This window comes from Biomphalaria glabrata, chromosome 7 (genome assembly GCF_947242115.1).
Source record: "Biomphalaria glabrata chromosome 7, xgBioGlab47.1, whole genome shotgun sequence".
Lineage (NCBI taxonomy): Eukaryota > Metazoa > Mollusca > Gastropoda > Planorbidae > Biomphalaria > Biomphalaria glabrata.
The window spans coordinates 26,713,231-26,730,750 of record NC_074717.1 but is presented as its reverse complement, the minus strand read 5'-3'; the positions used below and the strand labels follow the sequence as shown (position 1 = coordinate 26,730,750).

General features: G+C 33.8%; 1 protein-coding gene across 1 annotated transcript in view; it reads left to right on the top strand.

Moving 5' to 3' along the window:
• The window catches only part of LOC106060819 (disheveled-associated activator of morphogenesis 2-like), a 36,285-nt gene extending 19,100 nt beyond the window's left edge, over positions 1-17,185 (top strand). Inside the window, exons 2-19 of the mRNA XM_056036915.1 lie at positions 1,874-1,973; positions 2,207-2,299; positions 2,424-2,556; positions 3,144-3,261; positions 3,810-3,864; positions 4,150-4,247; positions 4,401-4,467; positions 4,791-4,919; positions 5,809-5,831; positions 5,929-6,577; positions 7,215-7,326; positions 10,006-10,171; positions 11,202-11,379; positions 13,360-13,515; positions 15,220-15,382; positions 15,561-15,661; positions 16,148-16,231; positions 16,316-17,185. Of these exons, the coding sequence (XP_055892890.1) occupies positions 1,899-1,973; positions 2,207-2,299; positions 2,424-2,556; positions 3,144-3,261; positions 3,810-3,864; positions 4,150-4,247; positions 4,401-4,467; positions 4,791-4,919; positions 5,809-5,831; positions 5,929-6,577; positions 7,215-7,326; positions 10,006-10,171; positions 11,202-11,379; positions 13,360-13,515; positions 15,220-15,382; positions 15,561-15,661; positions 16,148-16,231; positions 16,316-16,402 (2,487 nt within the window). The 5' untranslated portion in view covers positions 1,874-1,898 and the 3' untranslated portion in view covers positions 16,403-17,185. The remainder of the gene's footprint in view (positions 1-1,873; positions 1,974-2,206; positions 2,300-2,423; positions 2,557-3,143; positions 3,262-3,809; positions 3,865-4,149; positions 4,248-4,400; positions 4,468-4,790; positions 4,920-5,808; positions 5,832-5,928; positions 6,578-7,214; positions 7,327-10,005; positions 10,172-11,201; positions 11,380-13,359; positions 13,516-15,219; positions 15,383-15,560; positions 15,662-16,147; positions 16,232-16,315) is intronic.
• The last annotated feature ends 335 nt before the right edge of the window (positions 17,186-17,520 follow it).

Below are 17,520 nucleotides of genomic sequence, written 5' to 3'. Positions count from 1 at the left end.
TATTTGGGTATACATCTTGAGATTTATTTTATTATTTTAAAATTTTTTTTTTTGATTTGCTAGTTTTTGCCAACACTCAATTTTTCCATTCGGGTTTTTATTTTCTAGTTTTTGCTAAAAAAAAAATTTCCTGTCGGGTGTCACCCCCTAATGGGTGTCATCCAGTGCGGACCGCACTCCCCGCACCCCCTAGAGATGCCACTGGCGCTTCTGAGTCCACCCAGCTCTAATGGGTATCTGACATTAGTTGGGGGAAAAGTACTGGTCTTACTGGCCAGATGATACCCTCATTAACCGTGGATCACAGAAACAGATTACCTTTAGGTCCTACATCATCTGCTCTATAGATTATAAGGTCTGAAAGACAGTAGGCTGAATTTATAGGCAGTGATGCAACTTTAAGACATATCGTATTTCTGAGAAGACAGGAGGCATCACTGTGTAATTCATCATTTGCACTAACATAGGCGTGAACTCCGCGCAGGACAGTGTGTGAGAAGAATTCCTCTCACGGCTTTTTTTTTTTTTTTTTTGCCTCTCTTTGATCAGCGGAAACACAGTCTTAAGGTTGATATTATGTAGCCTACACAAGAAAAAGTGTCAAAGTTTTAAGAGCTGTGAGTAACCAGTTTCATTAAAACAGCTTCATATGTACTCGCATAGCACAGTTCATAAAGAAGCTTGTCAAAAAAACGTATCTTTCTGTCCTGATTTCAAATAGTCAAACAATTGAAAACATCGTTGACATTCATGCGTCTTTCCATTAGGTATTTGTATGCAACACAATACATTTGCAAATGTAGTATCTTTTAATGTATTTAGAAACATCCAACGAAAGCACTGGGATTCCTCGAAGGGCGCCATCCATTTTTCCAAATATTCAATTCATCTTTGGTAGGCTATGTAGATAGCGTGCCTTGAATTCGTCTTCGTAGCATTCTTTGCGGTTTCCTTTTACTTTCTAAACACATGTTTCTTATACACAATTATCATATTACGGTGTTTTGAGGCTGGCTACATATTCTAAATCAGTGCTGCCCTTGTTTGCTGGCTAAATGACGTTCTAAATCAGAGCTGCCCTTGTTTGCTGGCTAAATGACGTTCTAAATCAGTGCTGACCTTGTTTGCTGGCTACATGACATTCTAAATCAGTGCTGTCCTTGTTTGCTGGCTACATGACGTTCTAAATCAGCGCTGTCCTTGTTTGCTGGCTACATGACGTTCTAAATCAGTGCTGTCCTTGTTTGCTGGCTACATGACGTTCTAAATGCGCGGTGCCCTTTTTTGCTACCGACACGTACAAATAAAAAAACACAGTTCGATTAAAAGATTATATGCCATTGCAGTAAACAATAGTATAAAAAGCTGGACATTTTCACACTTACAGCCGGCCGGCAGGGACGTCTGGCAACCCTATATGTTATATTCATTTCGTACTTTGCCTGACTTTTTAAGGCACTCTATAAATGCCGGATTTTAAACTTAGTCGGTAATTCATCATCATCTGTCCCTTGACTTTGGTCGTATGGGTTCTCTGACCGTGTAGGCCTGACAAAATCCCTCCAGTTTCCCCGGTCAGCAGCGGTTCTAAGCAGGGTATCAAGAGAAAGGCCGGTCCTTTCTTTTAAGTTATCCAGCCAGCTTTCCTTTGAACGACCCTTTCTTCGTGCTCCCTTCACTGTACCTTGGAGAATGATTTTTAATAGTGAGTAATGTCTTACCCAATATGACCAAACCAGCTAAACTTTCGACTCTTCAAATTATCCAAAGTCTGTTAACTTGTAAAAGTACAAACTCATTTGTCTTCTTTTCCTGTTGTCTGATACACAGCATTATTCATTGGAACTTAATCCAACTTTTTTTTAAAAAACAGGAATAAAATCAAAGAATAACAAAAAATGAGTCACCAAATCTGTGGCAAGGTTCATAATTTTGGCATCTATCGCAAGGGAGGTAAACGGTGTATTTTACAGGTACATAGGCCTAATCATAATCATTCCCAATGCTAGTCTTCTCTTGTTTTTCATAGATCTAGTACTAATTCTAGTTTGAATAATTAAATATGTTTTCTACATAGATCTAGATCTATGCAATTGTTTGTTGTTGTTTTTAAAGAATATAAAAAGATAACAGATATGTTAAACAATAGTTTTAAAAAACTTTTAGTTTTAGGTCTAGATTTGACATTATTGTATTATATCTCTAGCTTGATTTTCCCGGTCGTATGCTGCTCGTCATCCAGAAAGGACATATAAAGAAAAGTCACAACTTTCACACATTGGAACATTATGATTCTGAAGTAAGTGCTTTTGTGTTGGAAACAGTAGCCTAATATTTGTAATCTTGACAAGTCATACTGTGTGATATTTAAATAATATTGGATATGAATGTTTTGTACCTAAATGAATTGACCAAATCTCCAGGAAGGTTTACATGTCTCCTTGAAGTTCAAAGATTCAGAGTTTGAATTTGAAACAGATAACAGTGAGGAGAAATATACTATCTGCCGACTTTTGGGTTATGTCTTACAACTGGGACATGGAGAGGATGATGAAAGTATGTCCCTCTTTTAATAGAAAAATTATGAATAGAAATTAAACTAAAAGCTTAAGTAGTTTACAACTTTTTGAGGTATGTTTTGTGACTGACTATATAGGTTATTTGTAGTACAAGTGAAAATGATAAAAGTTTTTGAAAACATTCAATGTGATAACACTTATAAAGTTATTTTCTCCCTGTTAAAGAACATGCTATTTAAAATTGATTATTAAAAGAATTATTTAAATAATAATGCTTTTCTTCGAGTCTAGAAGATTAATGAGGAATGCTGTATTTCCCATTGCTATGGTGCCCCACCTGTGACCTACATATTTTGACATATCTATAACTGACATGGCTAACTAAAAAGTTTCGAATCACTGAATCATATTAGATATTTTTTTATGGCTGAGCATGTAACCCTAGATGCTGCTTATAACCTACATACTACTTTTGTTAACAAACATAGATTCACAAATAATTCAGTATTGACAAATGTTAATGTTTAAGTTAGAGAAAAACTATTTTTATTATTATTTTAATTATATCTTGAGAAGATAATTTATTTAGATCCAAGATTGTCTAAATTTAAACAATGAACTTAGGTATTGATTCTGGCCAAGGTTTTTCCTCCATCATTGACCAGCCAATAGAAAGGGCAGAAGTCATCAAAGAAGGGTTGCTGGAGAAAAAAGGAAACACTGCCATCACATTATGGAACAAGTCAAGTATTTTTCTACACCTAGTTGTTTCTCTTAAATCAAAGTATACTAGAAGTGATGGAGTGATAAAAGTATTTAACTGTCAAACTGTTTTAGAGATTGGAATTTTTATTAAAAAATGTAAAACATACATGGGTTGAACCATCAGTAATATATTTATTTGATATCTTGATGCTGCTATTTATAATTAAGTTTCATAATAATATCTAATCACACAGAATTTTTATTTTTAGTCTAGATCTATCACAAATTTAATTAAGTGTTTGATCCAAACTAATTGATACACTTACAATAAATATAATCTTTGTTGTTGTTTTTTTATATTTTTTTATTTTGCTTGTTTTTATTTTTTGTTCAAATGTAAACATGGGTCTTGTTACAAAGCCATTTATGAACAAAGACATTGTGTAACCAGAAAAAACAACATATTTCCCTCTTTAACTGAAGTTTATGACTCTTTTAAAAAAATTTATAATTGCCTTTATATATTATTTAATTTAAGCTATTTTTTAGAAAATAATTTTTTCATTTCTGTTTTAATTTTTGAAGGCGCCGGGTAAAACTTACACCAGGAGAATTTTCCTACTACAAACCTGGAGAAGAGGTAAAAAAAAAACTATGAATGCCTGAAACAAAACAGAATAGAAAAGAAAAAAATAACTAGATCTAGGGCCTCAATAACACATTGAGTTGTAGTTTATCAACTATTGTGTTGCATGAAAATGTGGAACTAGGAAGGAGATGAGTGCAGGAAATGTTTTTTTTGAATTAAAAGTTTGGTGCAGCACTTGTTAAAAAAGCTAAGAGCCACTGGTAAATCTTGTGATTACAAAACTCATAAACTAATTTCAATTTTTCTTAATTCTCTTGTTTCAAAACACTTTTTCAGCTAGCATTAAACATTGTCCAATTGTGGCAGGACCACACCAAATTAAAGAAACATGGACAAAATGGATTCAGTGTGACTGTGAGGGATAGAGTTTACCAGTAAGTTAATACTAAAACTTTTAGTGTAAAATTCATTAACATTCTTTTTTTTTCTTGCAAAAATGTGTATAGCATTATTTACAAAAAAAGCAACACTTTTATTTAAAATGACAATCACAATGATATACAACTGTTTTCTTTCAAAACTGACAGCTTTAGGGTGTTGAGTGAATACAAAGTTTTGCATATGACAGAGATTGTCAGGAATGAGTGGTTTGTAGTGAGTTATTTTTGTACTAGTAAATAATTTTGTATATTTTGCTTGCTTAGCCTAGAATAAATTCATACACCTATGTTTTAGCCCATTGTTATTTTAAAAAATCTTCAATATATTTTAATGCGTCTTGAAATATATATATTTTTGATTACCGGTAAGTGGTAAAACATTAATTTGTCAACATCTACCGAAATGAATGTTTCATAAATATTTGAATAATAAACTTTCTTAAAACTTCATTCATTAGGCTCAAAATGTTTGCTATCTTTGTTTCAGGCCTTTGAAATGGGACTTAATCACATTCCTGCTTTCTCTCTTTGTTTCAGGCCTTTGAAAAGGCACTTAATCACATTCCTGCTTCATCCAAATTGTTTGACATACAGCACAATGTCACATTGAATGAACAAGTTGAGGACAGTGATGAACATATCTATGATGTGACACCTGACATATCAGTGAGTTGTTTCACCATGAGTCACTGTCTACATTCACCAAAGTATATAACATTCATCATCATAATATTTAAAGCACTACAGACAGGTTGCTTTTTTTTTTTGGGACACATGGAACAACTCAAAATTATTTTCTGGAAATGCTTAAAAACACTTGAGTTTTGATGAAAATAAGAGAAACACAGCAGCTAGATGTAGTGATTTATTTTTCCATTAAATTAAATGAAATTAAAAAGATTTTATTCATATGAGGGCTTACTAATTTGCTGTAAAAAATATCATTTTATTTAAGTCTGTGCTTTGACCAGCCCTGCACATATCCTCTTATGATCTGCCATCTTTAGTGTCTCACCAAGGAAGAAAACCCATCCTCTATAATCTTCTCTATGCACTTCATTGTTTTGACCACCTTTTTTATATCTATATTGTTAATTAAAGACATTTTTAGGTAAATTTAATAGTTAGCCAGCAAAGTTAATGGTATATAAATAAAGTTAACTTGATAGAAAATCTTTGTATTTTTGTTTTGTTTATGTAACTGAACTCTTAGCATCAGATCACTCTTTCAAGACAACTGCTAGTCATTCTGGGTGAAAAACAAAGATTTACTGCTGCAGGGGTAAACGACTGTATAGAAAATACGAAAAACATGCATATATGTAACCCTGCTGGAACAAGTAAAACAAAGGATGTTTGGGCCACGAGGCCTTCATCAGCTACAAAACAAACAAAAAATAACAAACAATTAACACAAAATAGTCTTAAGTTATGCATGTTACATATATGTTTGTTACATATATGCATGTTTTTCGTATATTCATTCTGGGTGAGCAGCTTAAAAATATCCTCTGTGTACTAAGATTATATTTAATGCATATGTTGTTTTTTTCAGCCTCATCTTATAGCATCAAGCAGGTAAATAATTTTAACTTTTAACTTATATTCTTAATAATTCAACATAAAATATGTATTTCAATGTTGTTGATTCTGTAATGTAAAACATTATTTTCAGACAGTCAACCAAAGAGGTTCTTGATGAAAAGATCTATGCTGACAAAGCACTTCCATTACCTCCTAAAAGAAGTTTGCACCAAAGTTTGGACAACCTTTTGTTCCACCATAAAGATAACAAAGGCTCTTCCAGCCACCACAACTCACCTTCATCTGTTCACTCTGACATTTCAACTCAGTCATCTTCCTCCGAAGATCACATTGAGGTGGACAAGCTCTTCCCAGGCTCAGCAGCAGAACTTAGAGCCAAACTGGCAAGGAAAGGGGGGAAGTCATCCTCTTTAAAAGCCTACAGAGCACAACAAGACTTTTACAGATTACAGCTTGAGGAAAATACTCTGAGCTCAACCAAGCTGAAAGCCTTTCATATTAGTTCCAATGAAAATGATGTGATGAGACATGTTGGGCCCAGTCCTCTCAGTGTTTCCTGTGATAACTTATCCACGCCTAGCAGCAGTAAAACTAGAATCCCAAATCTGCCACCTCCACCACCTCCTCCATTACATCAGGGTGGAACTATTCCTCTACCTCCACTGGGAGGGCCACCACCCCCTCCACCATTAATGAAAGATAGAATGTCCATGAAACAACTGCACAGTCCACATGTAAAGTTGAAACAAGTTCATTGGGTCAAAGTCAACAGTAATCAGGTACACATTTATTATGTAAAACACTGTTTGTTTCTTTGAATTGAAATATATGTTATATTCTTTTTTGTTATGATAAGATCAAAATAATAGATTGATTGTAAAGAAATACTTGCAAGAATACTACAAAATAAAAAAAGGTCATCTTAAGATTGGAAAAAGTATTAACAAATTTAGATGCATGTTTTTGTAGATGACTTGAAGGGGAAGTGTTTTTTTTTAAAGTTGTACTGGTGGTTGTTGTGCTTGTTGTGCTGTAACATTTTTTTTAATTGATGTTATAAACCAATGTAATCAAACCATATTTCCATTTGGGATCAATCATAAAGTAAATATTTATTTTTTATTGAAATTGCAATAAAATCTTAATAGCTTATTCGTAGGAAAAATGTTGACATCTAGTTAACCACCTTCCTTTTATCACCAGCAGTGCTTTTTTTTTTTTTTTTAAAATAGTGCCAGATGGATTGCTTAACTTTTAACTACTAATAAATTAATAATAAACGTTAAAATAAAAAAAAAAGTAATAATTTTTTTCCACATTGAAAAAGGTGCCTGTACGCTGATCCAGTGCATACTGTCACAGAAACATCACTGGTTATCACATAATGAATATTGTATCATTATTTTTCTCTCTCAGATATCTGATTCAATATGGAAGGAAGCTCATGACTTGACACAGAAACTTGACCTTTCTCTGTTGGAAGAACAATTTGCTATACAAGAGAAAAAGCCAGTTACTGTTAAAACAAGTTAGAATAACTGCATGCATTCTCTTTAGAAATTAAATAGGCAAAACTATTTATTTGTAAGATATATTAAATAAAAAGACTTTGATTTCTTTTAGCAAAATTGTTGTGACAGGTGGGGAAATGTGACGTGTGTTTAATGTCTAGGGGATGATTATTTTTAAAGCTATCACACCCCAACCCGTCAGCATATAAATCGGGAGCAGGCACGCAACGAGACAAGCAATGAAAGATAGATACAAAGTTAAAATAAAAGAATATTTATTTACATAAATATTTACATAGAATAAGAAAAAGGGGGAGGGTTTGCATCTATCTCTAATTGATATAAATTTTGATCATCACTCTTGCACTTAATAAGAGAGTATGTCACTTTGTCCTCTGACTTAGCTGGTTGTCCTGTTGATGTCGCAGCTGGCTGTGTCCTGGCTTGAGGTTCTGCAGCTGGAGGTGGTGCTCTAGCGGATAGAGGGACGCCGGTGATTCAGTTCTTGTGGAGTCTCAGTCCAAAGTTCTGATATCTGTAGTGGGCACAGTAGGGCGGGTGGCCGGCTACCGTGGGCGCAAGTGTACTGCGGGGAGAGCTGATCTGCCGTGGGCGGCGTAATGAGCAGGATCTGTCCAGTGAGTTGCAGAGGGTTGGCGTAGCTATGACGTCTCGCACAGATCTGAGTCTATAGGGACGTTGCACCTAACAAGTTGACAGGTGGGCTGTCGAATAGGCGGGCAAGGCCAATAGCGCCAAGTAGTAGAGTTGAGTAGTGTCAAGTAGACACTGAACAGCAAATGGCAAATAGGCAGATCTCAGTAGGAAAGTGCAGTGCTGAATAGCACTCAGCACATAAATAGGCAGGTAAGTAATTCTTGATAGCAAATAGGTGATTAATCCAATAGATAAGTAGGCAGACACCTGAGGGAGGCTGCGGATAAATAAAGACAAGTTAGGACATGTCTCTCATGCATCTTATCGATGCCCTCGACTGAGGTGCATTCGTCAGATTGGTGAAATTGCTTTAGAGCACAATAGGGAGATGATGACAAATGGGATTGGGAAAATAGATGGCTGACAATAGCAATATAAAAATGTACATCAAAGGGAAAGTAATAATATAAAAATGTACATAAAAGGGGAAATAATAATCTCAAATAAACAACACATGTGGATAGAGAAAAAGGGGGGGGGGATGGGCGGTGGTCAGCGACCATGACGGTTTATTTACATACGACCATCGGCCGAGAACAATAGAGCGCGCTTGAATGGAGAGGGTGTCCGTTCAAGGGGCGCAACTCTCGTTAGAGTAAAATTACTACAGGGGAGATAATTCAATACCGGGGGGATAACTCATAACTCTTTTCTAGGCGCAGTATTAGTGCGCTAGTAAAATTATCAAGGCGATCAGCCGAGATAAAGGAAATAAAATAAGATGTATGAATATATACATGGTTGCCTCAATGATCAATTGAGCACCGTGGCATTAATAGATTAGTGCAATACATAAATATATACATAGGACATGTTTATGTTTTCTACTTACGCCAGTGAGAAATACACAATGCACTAATTAAATATAAATGAAATAATAAAATACACATGATGATCTCCAATGAGAAATATGCACAAAGTAATTAAGATGGAACTTGTGATTAAGTTCGGCTTACCACCAGGTATTCCTCTAGGAGAAAGGATAAATGAAGTAGTCCAGACTCGATTGCTCAGCGACAATGAGAAATAAGAGGGTCTGATTTGATTTGGATCTACTTTATATGGGCCTGGAAAATGTGGGCGGAAACAAGAAATGTCCTAGGCTTAGAATTATCTTACACGTGGGTGAATTAGACTTGAGATGGGAGTCGCACATTGGTACGTCGAGAGGCGCTTTGACTCGAGTAATCTCCTAGATCAAAGAGAGACATAGGAGAAAGGGGGGGAGGAGTAACTTGCATTCCACACAAGGTGGTGTCCACTGCGGCTGTCAGACATCCTGCCGATAAGATCAAAGAGTCTTGCCCCGGTCAAGGGAAGATAAATCAAAAGACGTGGCCTAGCTATCTCCAATGTGGTCAACTAAGTCTAGCCTGGAGCGGAAAAGGTGGTGCGGGTGAAGAATTTTGGGGTAGGGTGGGGAAATAATTAAAATAAAATAAATAAATAAAGATAAATAATAATTAATGCTGTGATAAATTTGAGTGACTCTGACAGGGAGTTTTTGACTTGTCACAATTGTTAGCATCATTTTTTAAAAATATAAATGTTATAAAAGCAAATGAAAAGATTTATTGAGTAGTAAAACATAATGTTTAAAAAAAAAAAGGGTCCTCTTTAAGAATTTTAAAGTATCTTAAATTTGATGGAACAAAGTAATGTAGTCAAAAGCAATGAACATTATATTATGTGGAATCATGGCAAAAAGATTGAGGGCTAAATATGAACCAAGGGATATTTTTATTGAATAATAAGGATATAATTTTTGTAATATAATTGTTATATAATTGTTGGTATTTTTTTCTTACATTAATAAGCCTATAAGTTGAGATATTCTACATTTTGAGAAGTCTTAAGCACCTAGATTATTGAGACCTTCTTTCAATTTAATTTCTTTCTAGGCTAATATTAGGATTGAAGTTTCTTTACCATTATATGAGTCACCATCAAGAATTGTAAAATGTTTTAAATATTCCCAGAGCCTAAAGAAGAAAAAGTTATGCTTGTAGATGCCAAACGAGCTCAGAATCTTGGCATATTGTTCTGTGGTCTAAAACTGGACAACTTGACTAAGCTTACTGAGGCTCTTCATTCTATCACTGAAGTGGACACTTTCCCATCAGACAAGATCGCAACATTAAAAAGGTCAACCTATGGACTATTTTAAAATTGTTATAGCTCATTTTGCTTAAGGCTAGTAAATTGTAGCAAATTCTGTGATTTTAACTGTTTTTCAGCTCTTGAGGCCTTGTTCAGGGACCCCTTTGGAAAATTCCATTACTGGAAGTAGGTAGACTAATAACTAAGGGCTAAATTGGCCTCCAATGGATAACTTTGGGGTGGTCTGAAAAGTCTGGAAGACTATTCCAGGAAGGAAGCTGTCTCAATTAGTTAGGCAATAGGGAGATAACAGTCCCTCAACAGAAAGATGTATATATATTATTAGACATTTATTACAAAAAAGGTGGATAAGAAGAATCAGTCAGTTGATTTTTTATTTCAAAATATAATTTTATTATACTGAATCATTGTAGTCAGAGAAACTACCATGTCTGTTCAATTTGTCTATTGTTTCAACTATCTTCAGTTCAAGGTATTGTTTTATCCCCGAGCTCCAGCAAATAATTTAACAAAATATATGATTCCATATAACACTTGGAGGCATGGTGGCCGAGTGGTAACTTTTAACTACTAATAAATTAATAATAATTGGCTTCTGAACAGGGGGTCCCAGGTTTAAATCCTGGTGAAGACTGGGATTTTTAATTTCTGGAATTTGGGCGCCTCTGAGTCCACCCAGCTCTAATGGGTACCTGACATTAGTTACAAGTAAAGTTGGTCGTTGTGCTGGCCACTTGACACCCTCGTAAACCATAGGCCACAGAATCAGATGACATTTACATCATCTGCCCTATACACCACAAGGTCTGAAAGGGGAACTTTACTTTTTTTTTATATAACACTTAGTTGTTAACAGATAAATCTCTACCATAGTTACAATTCTCATTCAGTGTGAAATTATCATTAGTAATTTCTTGTACAACTTTTTCTTACTATTGTATAAAATTGATATTGTTGATGTTATTCAGTTTTCCTACAAAGTAAAACCAAGTCTATAGGCAATGTGATATGACGCAGGAAGTTGAATATACTCTTCCTGATATCTTCTATTCAGATATCAGCCAAATACAGAAGATAAAGAAATGTACAAGCTGTACCTCAACAAAAGTGAAAACCTTCACCCAGCCGACAGATTCATGTTGGAGTTATGTGAAATTCCGCAACTCAGTATTCGACTTGACCTCTTACTTATATTGTGGGAATTCCCGAATCAATTTAAGAGCCTAGAAGAGGTATACATTTAAACATGAGTTGCTAGTAAAGGATGAATGAGTCTATACTATGTATTTCAATGCTTTGGTTATTAAAGAACAATTTTTTAAAATTATATATTATCATGTTGTTGTTTTTTGTGACGGTATGCACCAGTACGGCGTACCAGCACCTTTTTGAAAAAAATATTACTTTTCTTGTATTTTAATGTATATTATAAATTTTTAAATAGTTAAAAGTTAGGCAATCAACTACTGAGTACTGGCACCTAATCACTGAGTACCGCACCAATTTTTTTTTTACAAAAAAAGCACTGTATATTATTAAGAAGGTGGATGATAAATGTGGTGGGTTTGGTACAGAAAATAAATGGCGAGGACAACTAGAAGGTTGATTTAAATATTTTTATTGTAGACTAAAGACCAGCAGCTGTACAATAACACATTGGTTTGAAACAGGCTCAAAAGGAATACAAATCATTTTTCCTAATTGTGTCATTGAGGAAGAGGTAGATTTAGTAACAAACAGTGGTGAAGGAGCAAGAGAGATAAACAGTGTCCATGTTTTTTTACCTTTTTATGTGTGGACATTTAGCAGCCATTTTGGGGGAAAGGTCAAGTTTGTATCGGCAGCTGGTGGGAGCTGAAGAAATATCTACCTCACTACATAAGAATTTTAATAGATGATAAAAATTTAACTGTCTCTTAATATAAATATAACATAATTAGTATATACAACTTGCTGTAGCTGACATAGAAGAGAGCACCTGGTTGCATGTGGCTTCAGAATACACATTTGAGACCAAAAGAAAATCTGCTGCCAAGGACAGATGCAGATGGCGAAAAGAAAATCTTAATCGACCACTGGAGGAAAAGGTTATGCTTGCCCTGAATATGACATTAATCCTCATTAATCTTTGGACTCGAAGACAAGCCTTATTATTATTATTATTATATACAACTAGTGTATTTTCTGAAAGGGAAAAATAAATTACAAATAAATGGAAAATCAAATATTGAGAAAACTATTTAGACTACATTTGTTTTTTATTATTCGAGTGCAAGTCAAAAACATTTAACAAATTTTTTAAATTTTTCATGATTTTAAGACCCTTAACATTTATAAAATATTTAATAAACATATTATGGCTCAAAGAATGTACCTGGTATTGAATATGCACCAAGTAACCTTGGTTAGGCCAATAATAGAATATGCATCCTCCGTTTGGGACCCCTCAACTCAAGAAAACATTAAGAAACTGGAACAGACACAAAATAGAGCAGTGAGATTCATAACAAACGAATATTCACATTTGACTAGAGTAACCCCTTAGTAAAATCACTAAATTTAGAAAGCCTTCAGGACAGAAGGCTCAAAAATAAAGTAGCAATCATACATAAAACACTGAACCATAATCTTCAAATACAAAAACAAAATTTAATAAAATACTCTGAAAGGCACAAAGATAAAGGCACATTCCTCGTCCCATATGCTAGGACAAATTTGTACAAATACTCCTTCTTCCCTAGTGCTATTAGAGCATGGAATGGGTTGCCTGAGCTAGCCAGGAAAACCAGTGACTTGGCAGAATTTAAGTCATTGGTTAATATGCATGACGCGTAGGACGTAATCATCTTCTTTTTTGAAGTAACGTCTGTATTATATAAGATAAGAAGATAAGATAAGAGGTAGAGGATAATTAAAAAATAAATTATTAAAAGAATGTATTGATTTTCATGCCTATTTTTTTTTTATTTTGAAATTATACAAAAGTCTATTGACTTAATGTAATCTACATGATTGTTATACACATTTTACAGTATTCATATTCAAAGACATCTATGTATCTTTATTTAAAGAAATTGTGTTTACCATGACAGTGTTTTCTTTCTTAGAATGATTCAGAAAAGTATTTTTAGTTTTTAATATTTTTCATTGCAATTTTTTTTTTATATAAAATAATTTATCCTCACATTTCATCTATTCTTTTGACTGAACAGGAGGTGAATGACTTATTAATGTCTTGTGAGGAAATTTTGTCTTGTTCATCATTAGTCATAGCATTGGAATATCTCTTAGCCATTGGAAACTATATGAACTCCATGTGGAACACCAAGCAACTGGCTCAAGGCTTTCAATTGTCATCAATAGAAAAAGTAAGTACACAAAACAATAGTACAAAACAATAAACCAAATTATCTGTGCTTTGCTATTGGGTATCCTGGGCAGAAAAACAAATCTCAATGCCCTTGTGGCATATAATACAATATGCTGAATGTAAAACTCAGTTTTAAATATCATGGCTTGTTAAAACTGGCTAGTAATTTATTAGCTATACACTGGTTGTTAAGAAGAAAATAAAAAAATAATTGGAGTGTTTGAACCCATGAGACTAGTCATAGGCTACATTTTATAATTAATATTTTTATTACCAGTGTTTACTAATGCAGATACATTTTCATTGCTTCTCCTTGACTTGGGCCAGACTGATGAGACTAAACAAACTTTGCCACACAGTCCATGGATGAGAGTGAATAAAGCAGTTTTCTTTCTTCCTCTTCCTCCAGTGATAAAGAATATGTCATTATAGATAAAAAGCCAATATAAAATATATTTTATGTACAAAGTGAAAAAGAAAAAAAGAATCATGAACATGAATCAAAATGTTTTGTATTTTATTTAGTGGTTAGATCTTTTTAATTGCTACCTGTTATTTTTAAGTCCTTTGCATTAGCTAAGTCTCCATAATATATATATATATATATACTAGCCAGATATGAACCACGGACTGCGGACCTTAGTTTGGGTATTACTGATGTAGTAAACTGGATTTAGATCCATGTGTGACAAACAGGCCGAGGATTGTATTAATAAGTTGATAAATTCATATGACATGAAGGAAGAAACATCTCTGTATTTTCTTTCAAACTTCTTTAATAATACTTCTTCAACTTTCACATCAAATTAACTTCTCAATTCAATAACAACTTGACTTGATACTTCATAAATAAAACTTAAAGATACATGAAACTTCACTTAGTATAACATTCAACTTCAACTAATAATATTACTTCAACTAATAAAACTTTAATAAATGGACCCGCTAATATTACTCTACCAAACTATTACTAAGTGAGGACTAAGTGAGGACCATCGCTCTACAAGAACCACTACTCTGCAAGGACCCCATCTAACTGACTTTCCCCCAATTTATACTTTTTTAAATCGTACATTCCAGAATCATGGAAACTTCTCCGATAATTATTTTAGTAACTTTGACCTTCTAGAAGCTGATGTGTGCTATTTTTTTCCTTTACCTCTTTCTTTGATTGGATACCTAAAATTAACTTGTTTACGCTGGACACTAGCACTGGTTTGACCTCGCTTCTAGAAACTAATCGAAATAGGTCACAGACTCGACTCATGACACCATGTCAAACATGGCGAATTTTCCCTTGTCCTTTATTTTGCCACTAAAATGAAAGTAGAGTGTGAAAATGGGTTTACCAGTTTATCCAACATATTGATATCAAATATAAAATACTGTGAAAACGGGTTTACCTGATTTGTTAAAAAGTTTAGTCCTTTAATAGAGATATATTTAGGTATTTTGTTTAATTTTTAGGGCCTTCCAGTTGTTGGTAGGACATTAAAAATACACTATGATCTAAGGAATATCTATGCCAAGTTTTATAAAGATTGATCAAATGAATTGATTTCTATTTGGGACATACATACTCCTTACTTTCTACTTTATATATTAGATATATGTCTTATATTGGGCATTATATGTTTTATATTAGGAGTTATAAAGTTGTTTGTTTTGTTTCAATAAAATGGACCTTAACTTTTGTTCCAAGATCCTCAGTGTGAAAAGTCAGGACAACAAGAGTACCTTGTGCAATTACTTAGTGAAGCAGCTGAAAGTGAATGATCCAGAAGTTCTTGACTGGCCTAAACTTTTACCCCATGTTCCTAAGTGTACTGAATACTCCATGAAAGCAGTAGGCGCTGAGATTGATGGTATGTACAATTGTCTGGTAAATAGACAACAATATGAAGAAAAGAGGATGTGGGTTTACTGGTCAAAATAAATTATTTTATACCCTGGAAACAGATCAACAAGCTTATGTGATGTTGATTTCTAGATCATAGAAATTGTACTGGTATTTCATTTCACGAAGAAAGTTTTTTTTTTCAGTGATGAAAAATGATCTTCAGAAAATCAAGAAAACATTAAAAATACTAAGGAACAACAACTCTGAAAATAAAAATGACAAGAAGTTTATAGCTGATGTTCAGGTTTGAAGTTGTCTTTCTTTTTCCATTTATACTTAAAGCACCTGTACCGGAAGTAACAAAAAGTTTTTTTCTTTTTTTACAGAAGCATAAAATTACAAATTAAAAATAATATGTTCACATCTTATTTACATCCATGCACATTTAATAGGACTCAGGCATTTGTTGAAAAAAAAAGTTTTTAAGAAGACCAAATGTTACACTCATTAACCAATGACCACATAAATATTAAATGTATACCTCCTGCCTCATGGACTGTAAGGTTGCAAAACAAGCTTTACTAACTTTGTTAATAAATTTGTAATGTTCATTGTATTTCAGGAAGAAGAATATATAAAAGTTTATAGCTAGGACTTTCATCTCAATCTTAGCCATACAAGTGAATCTCTGTTACTTTACGGAATTCTTTCTTTAGCCATCCGCTAGCATATTGTAATTCATAAAGAAATTACTTGAATTATCTTTTGATCTATAAGTGGTATGTTTTAGACATTCATAGCTGAGCATGACAGAAATATGGAACACCTTGAGGCCAGATACCACAAAGTCACAGAGAAATATAAACAGATTTTGGTGAGTTTAAATCTGTAAATTTTGGCTTAATGTACACACTTTGCCTGCTACTGAAGTACAACATTTTCTTTTTTTTTGCCGCAGATAAAGTTTGGTGAGTCACCCAAAACTCAAGAATCAATGTTTACTTTCATCAGCCACTTCATGGACAAATTTCAGCAAGCTTTATAACAGTGGATTTGAACGTACTCATTTCATGTAAATATATATATCACCACAAAGAAACTTGATGATATAAGGTAAAGGTAACTGTTTCTGACCTAAAGCGCATCTGTTTTAATGGCTGACTGTTAAAGAGGGTCAACACAATGACAAGGACCAGCCGCTTCCCCAACATATGTCAAGGACCCATTAGAGATGGCTGCATTCCAGAAATCCTCAAGTTAAAACCCAAGTCTTCATTGTTAAAACTTCAGAAGACGGGTGCTTTGGCTCAGCCACCAATTAATTTTATAAAAGTGTTTAATTGTAGCTCTTTCAAATAAATTTGTAATTGTATGTATATGTAGAGAGAGACAATGTGAATCTGTGTACACATGCATGTATATTATTTCTAGTTAATACACAATGTTCTTTTTTTTTTACTTCTGGCATTAGATGCCAATGACTTCATTTGTTGTACAGGTATAACTTTTTTTTTTCACCTATTTTCTTATGTTTTTCTAAATGTATTTTTCTTTTATTTAAAATGTTTATACAGTTGTATTTGATTTTTGTTTCTTGCAAGTGTACAGGATGAAATCAAATTATTTCAACTACTTTTCACAAACAAATCTAAGACTACAAAGGTTCATCATATTTTTTTTTAAACATACACAAATTTATAGCTGTCATTGTTTAAGGATAAGTGGGCTGAATCAAACAAATATCTTTGTGGAAGTCTTTGAAAATGTGTCCCAGACTAGGGCCAAAGTCCTACCTGTTAAAAAATTTTCTTATTGATGTAATTATTATTGATATTATTTGATATATATACTCCTCATGTTTTAGAGTTTATTGTATGACTTCTTATTCATTTTAGACAATCACATGACACACCTGTTCATATCAATCTTTACTTAGACTTACTTACTTAGACTTAGATCCTCCCGTGCGTTTTGGCGCACTGGGCATAAAGGTCTGTAACTGGCAATATCTAAAACTCTTCCCACCTGGTGTCCACTGCTCTGAGGTCCTCTATGAAAGTGTGGCACCAAGTTATATGAGGACGTCCCTGTTTGTGCTTTCCACGTATTGGCCACCATGCCATCGCAACTCTTGTAGGAGAAATATCCCGCAAACGTCATGCA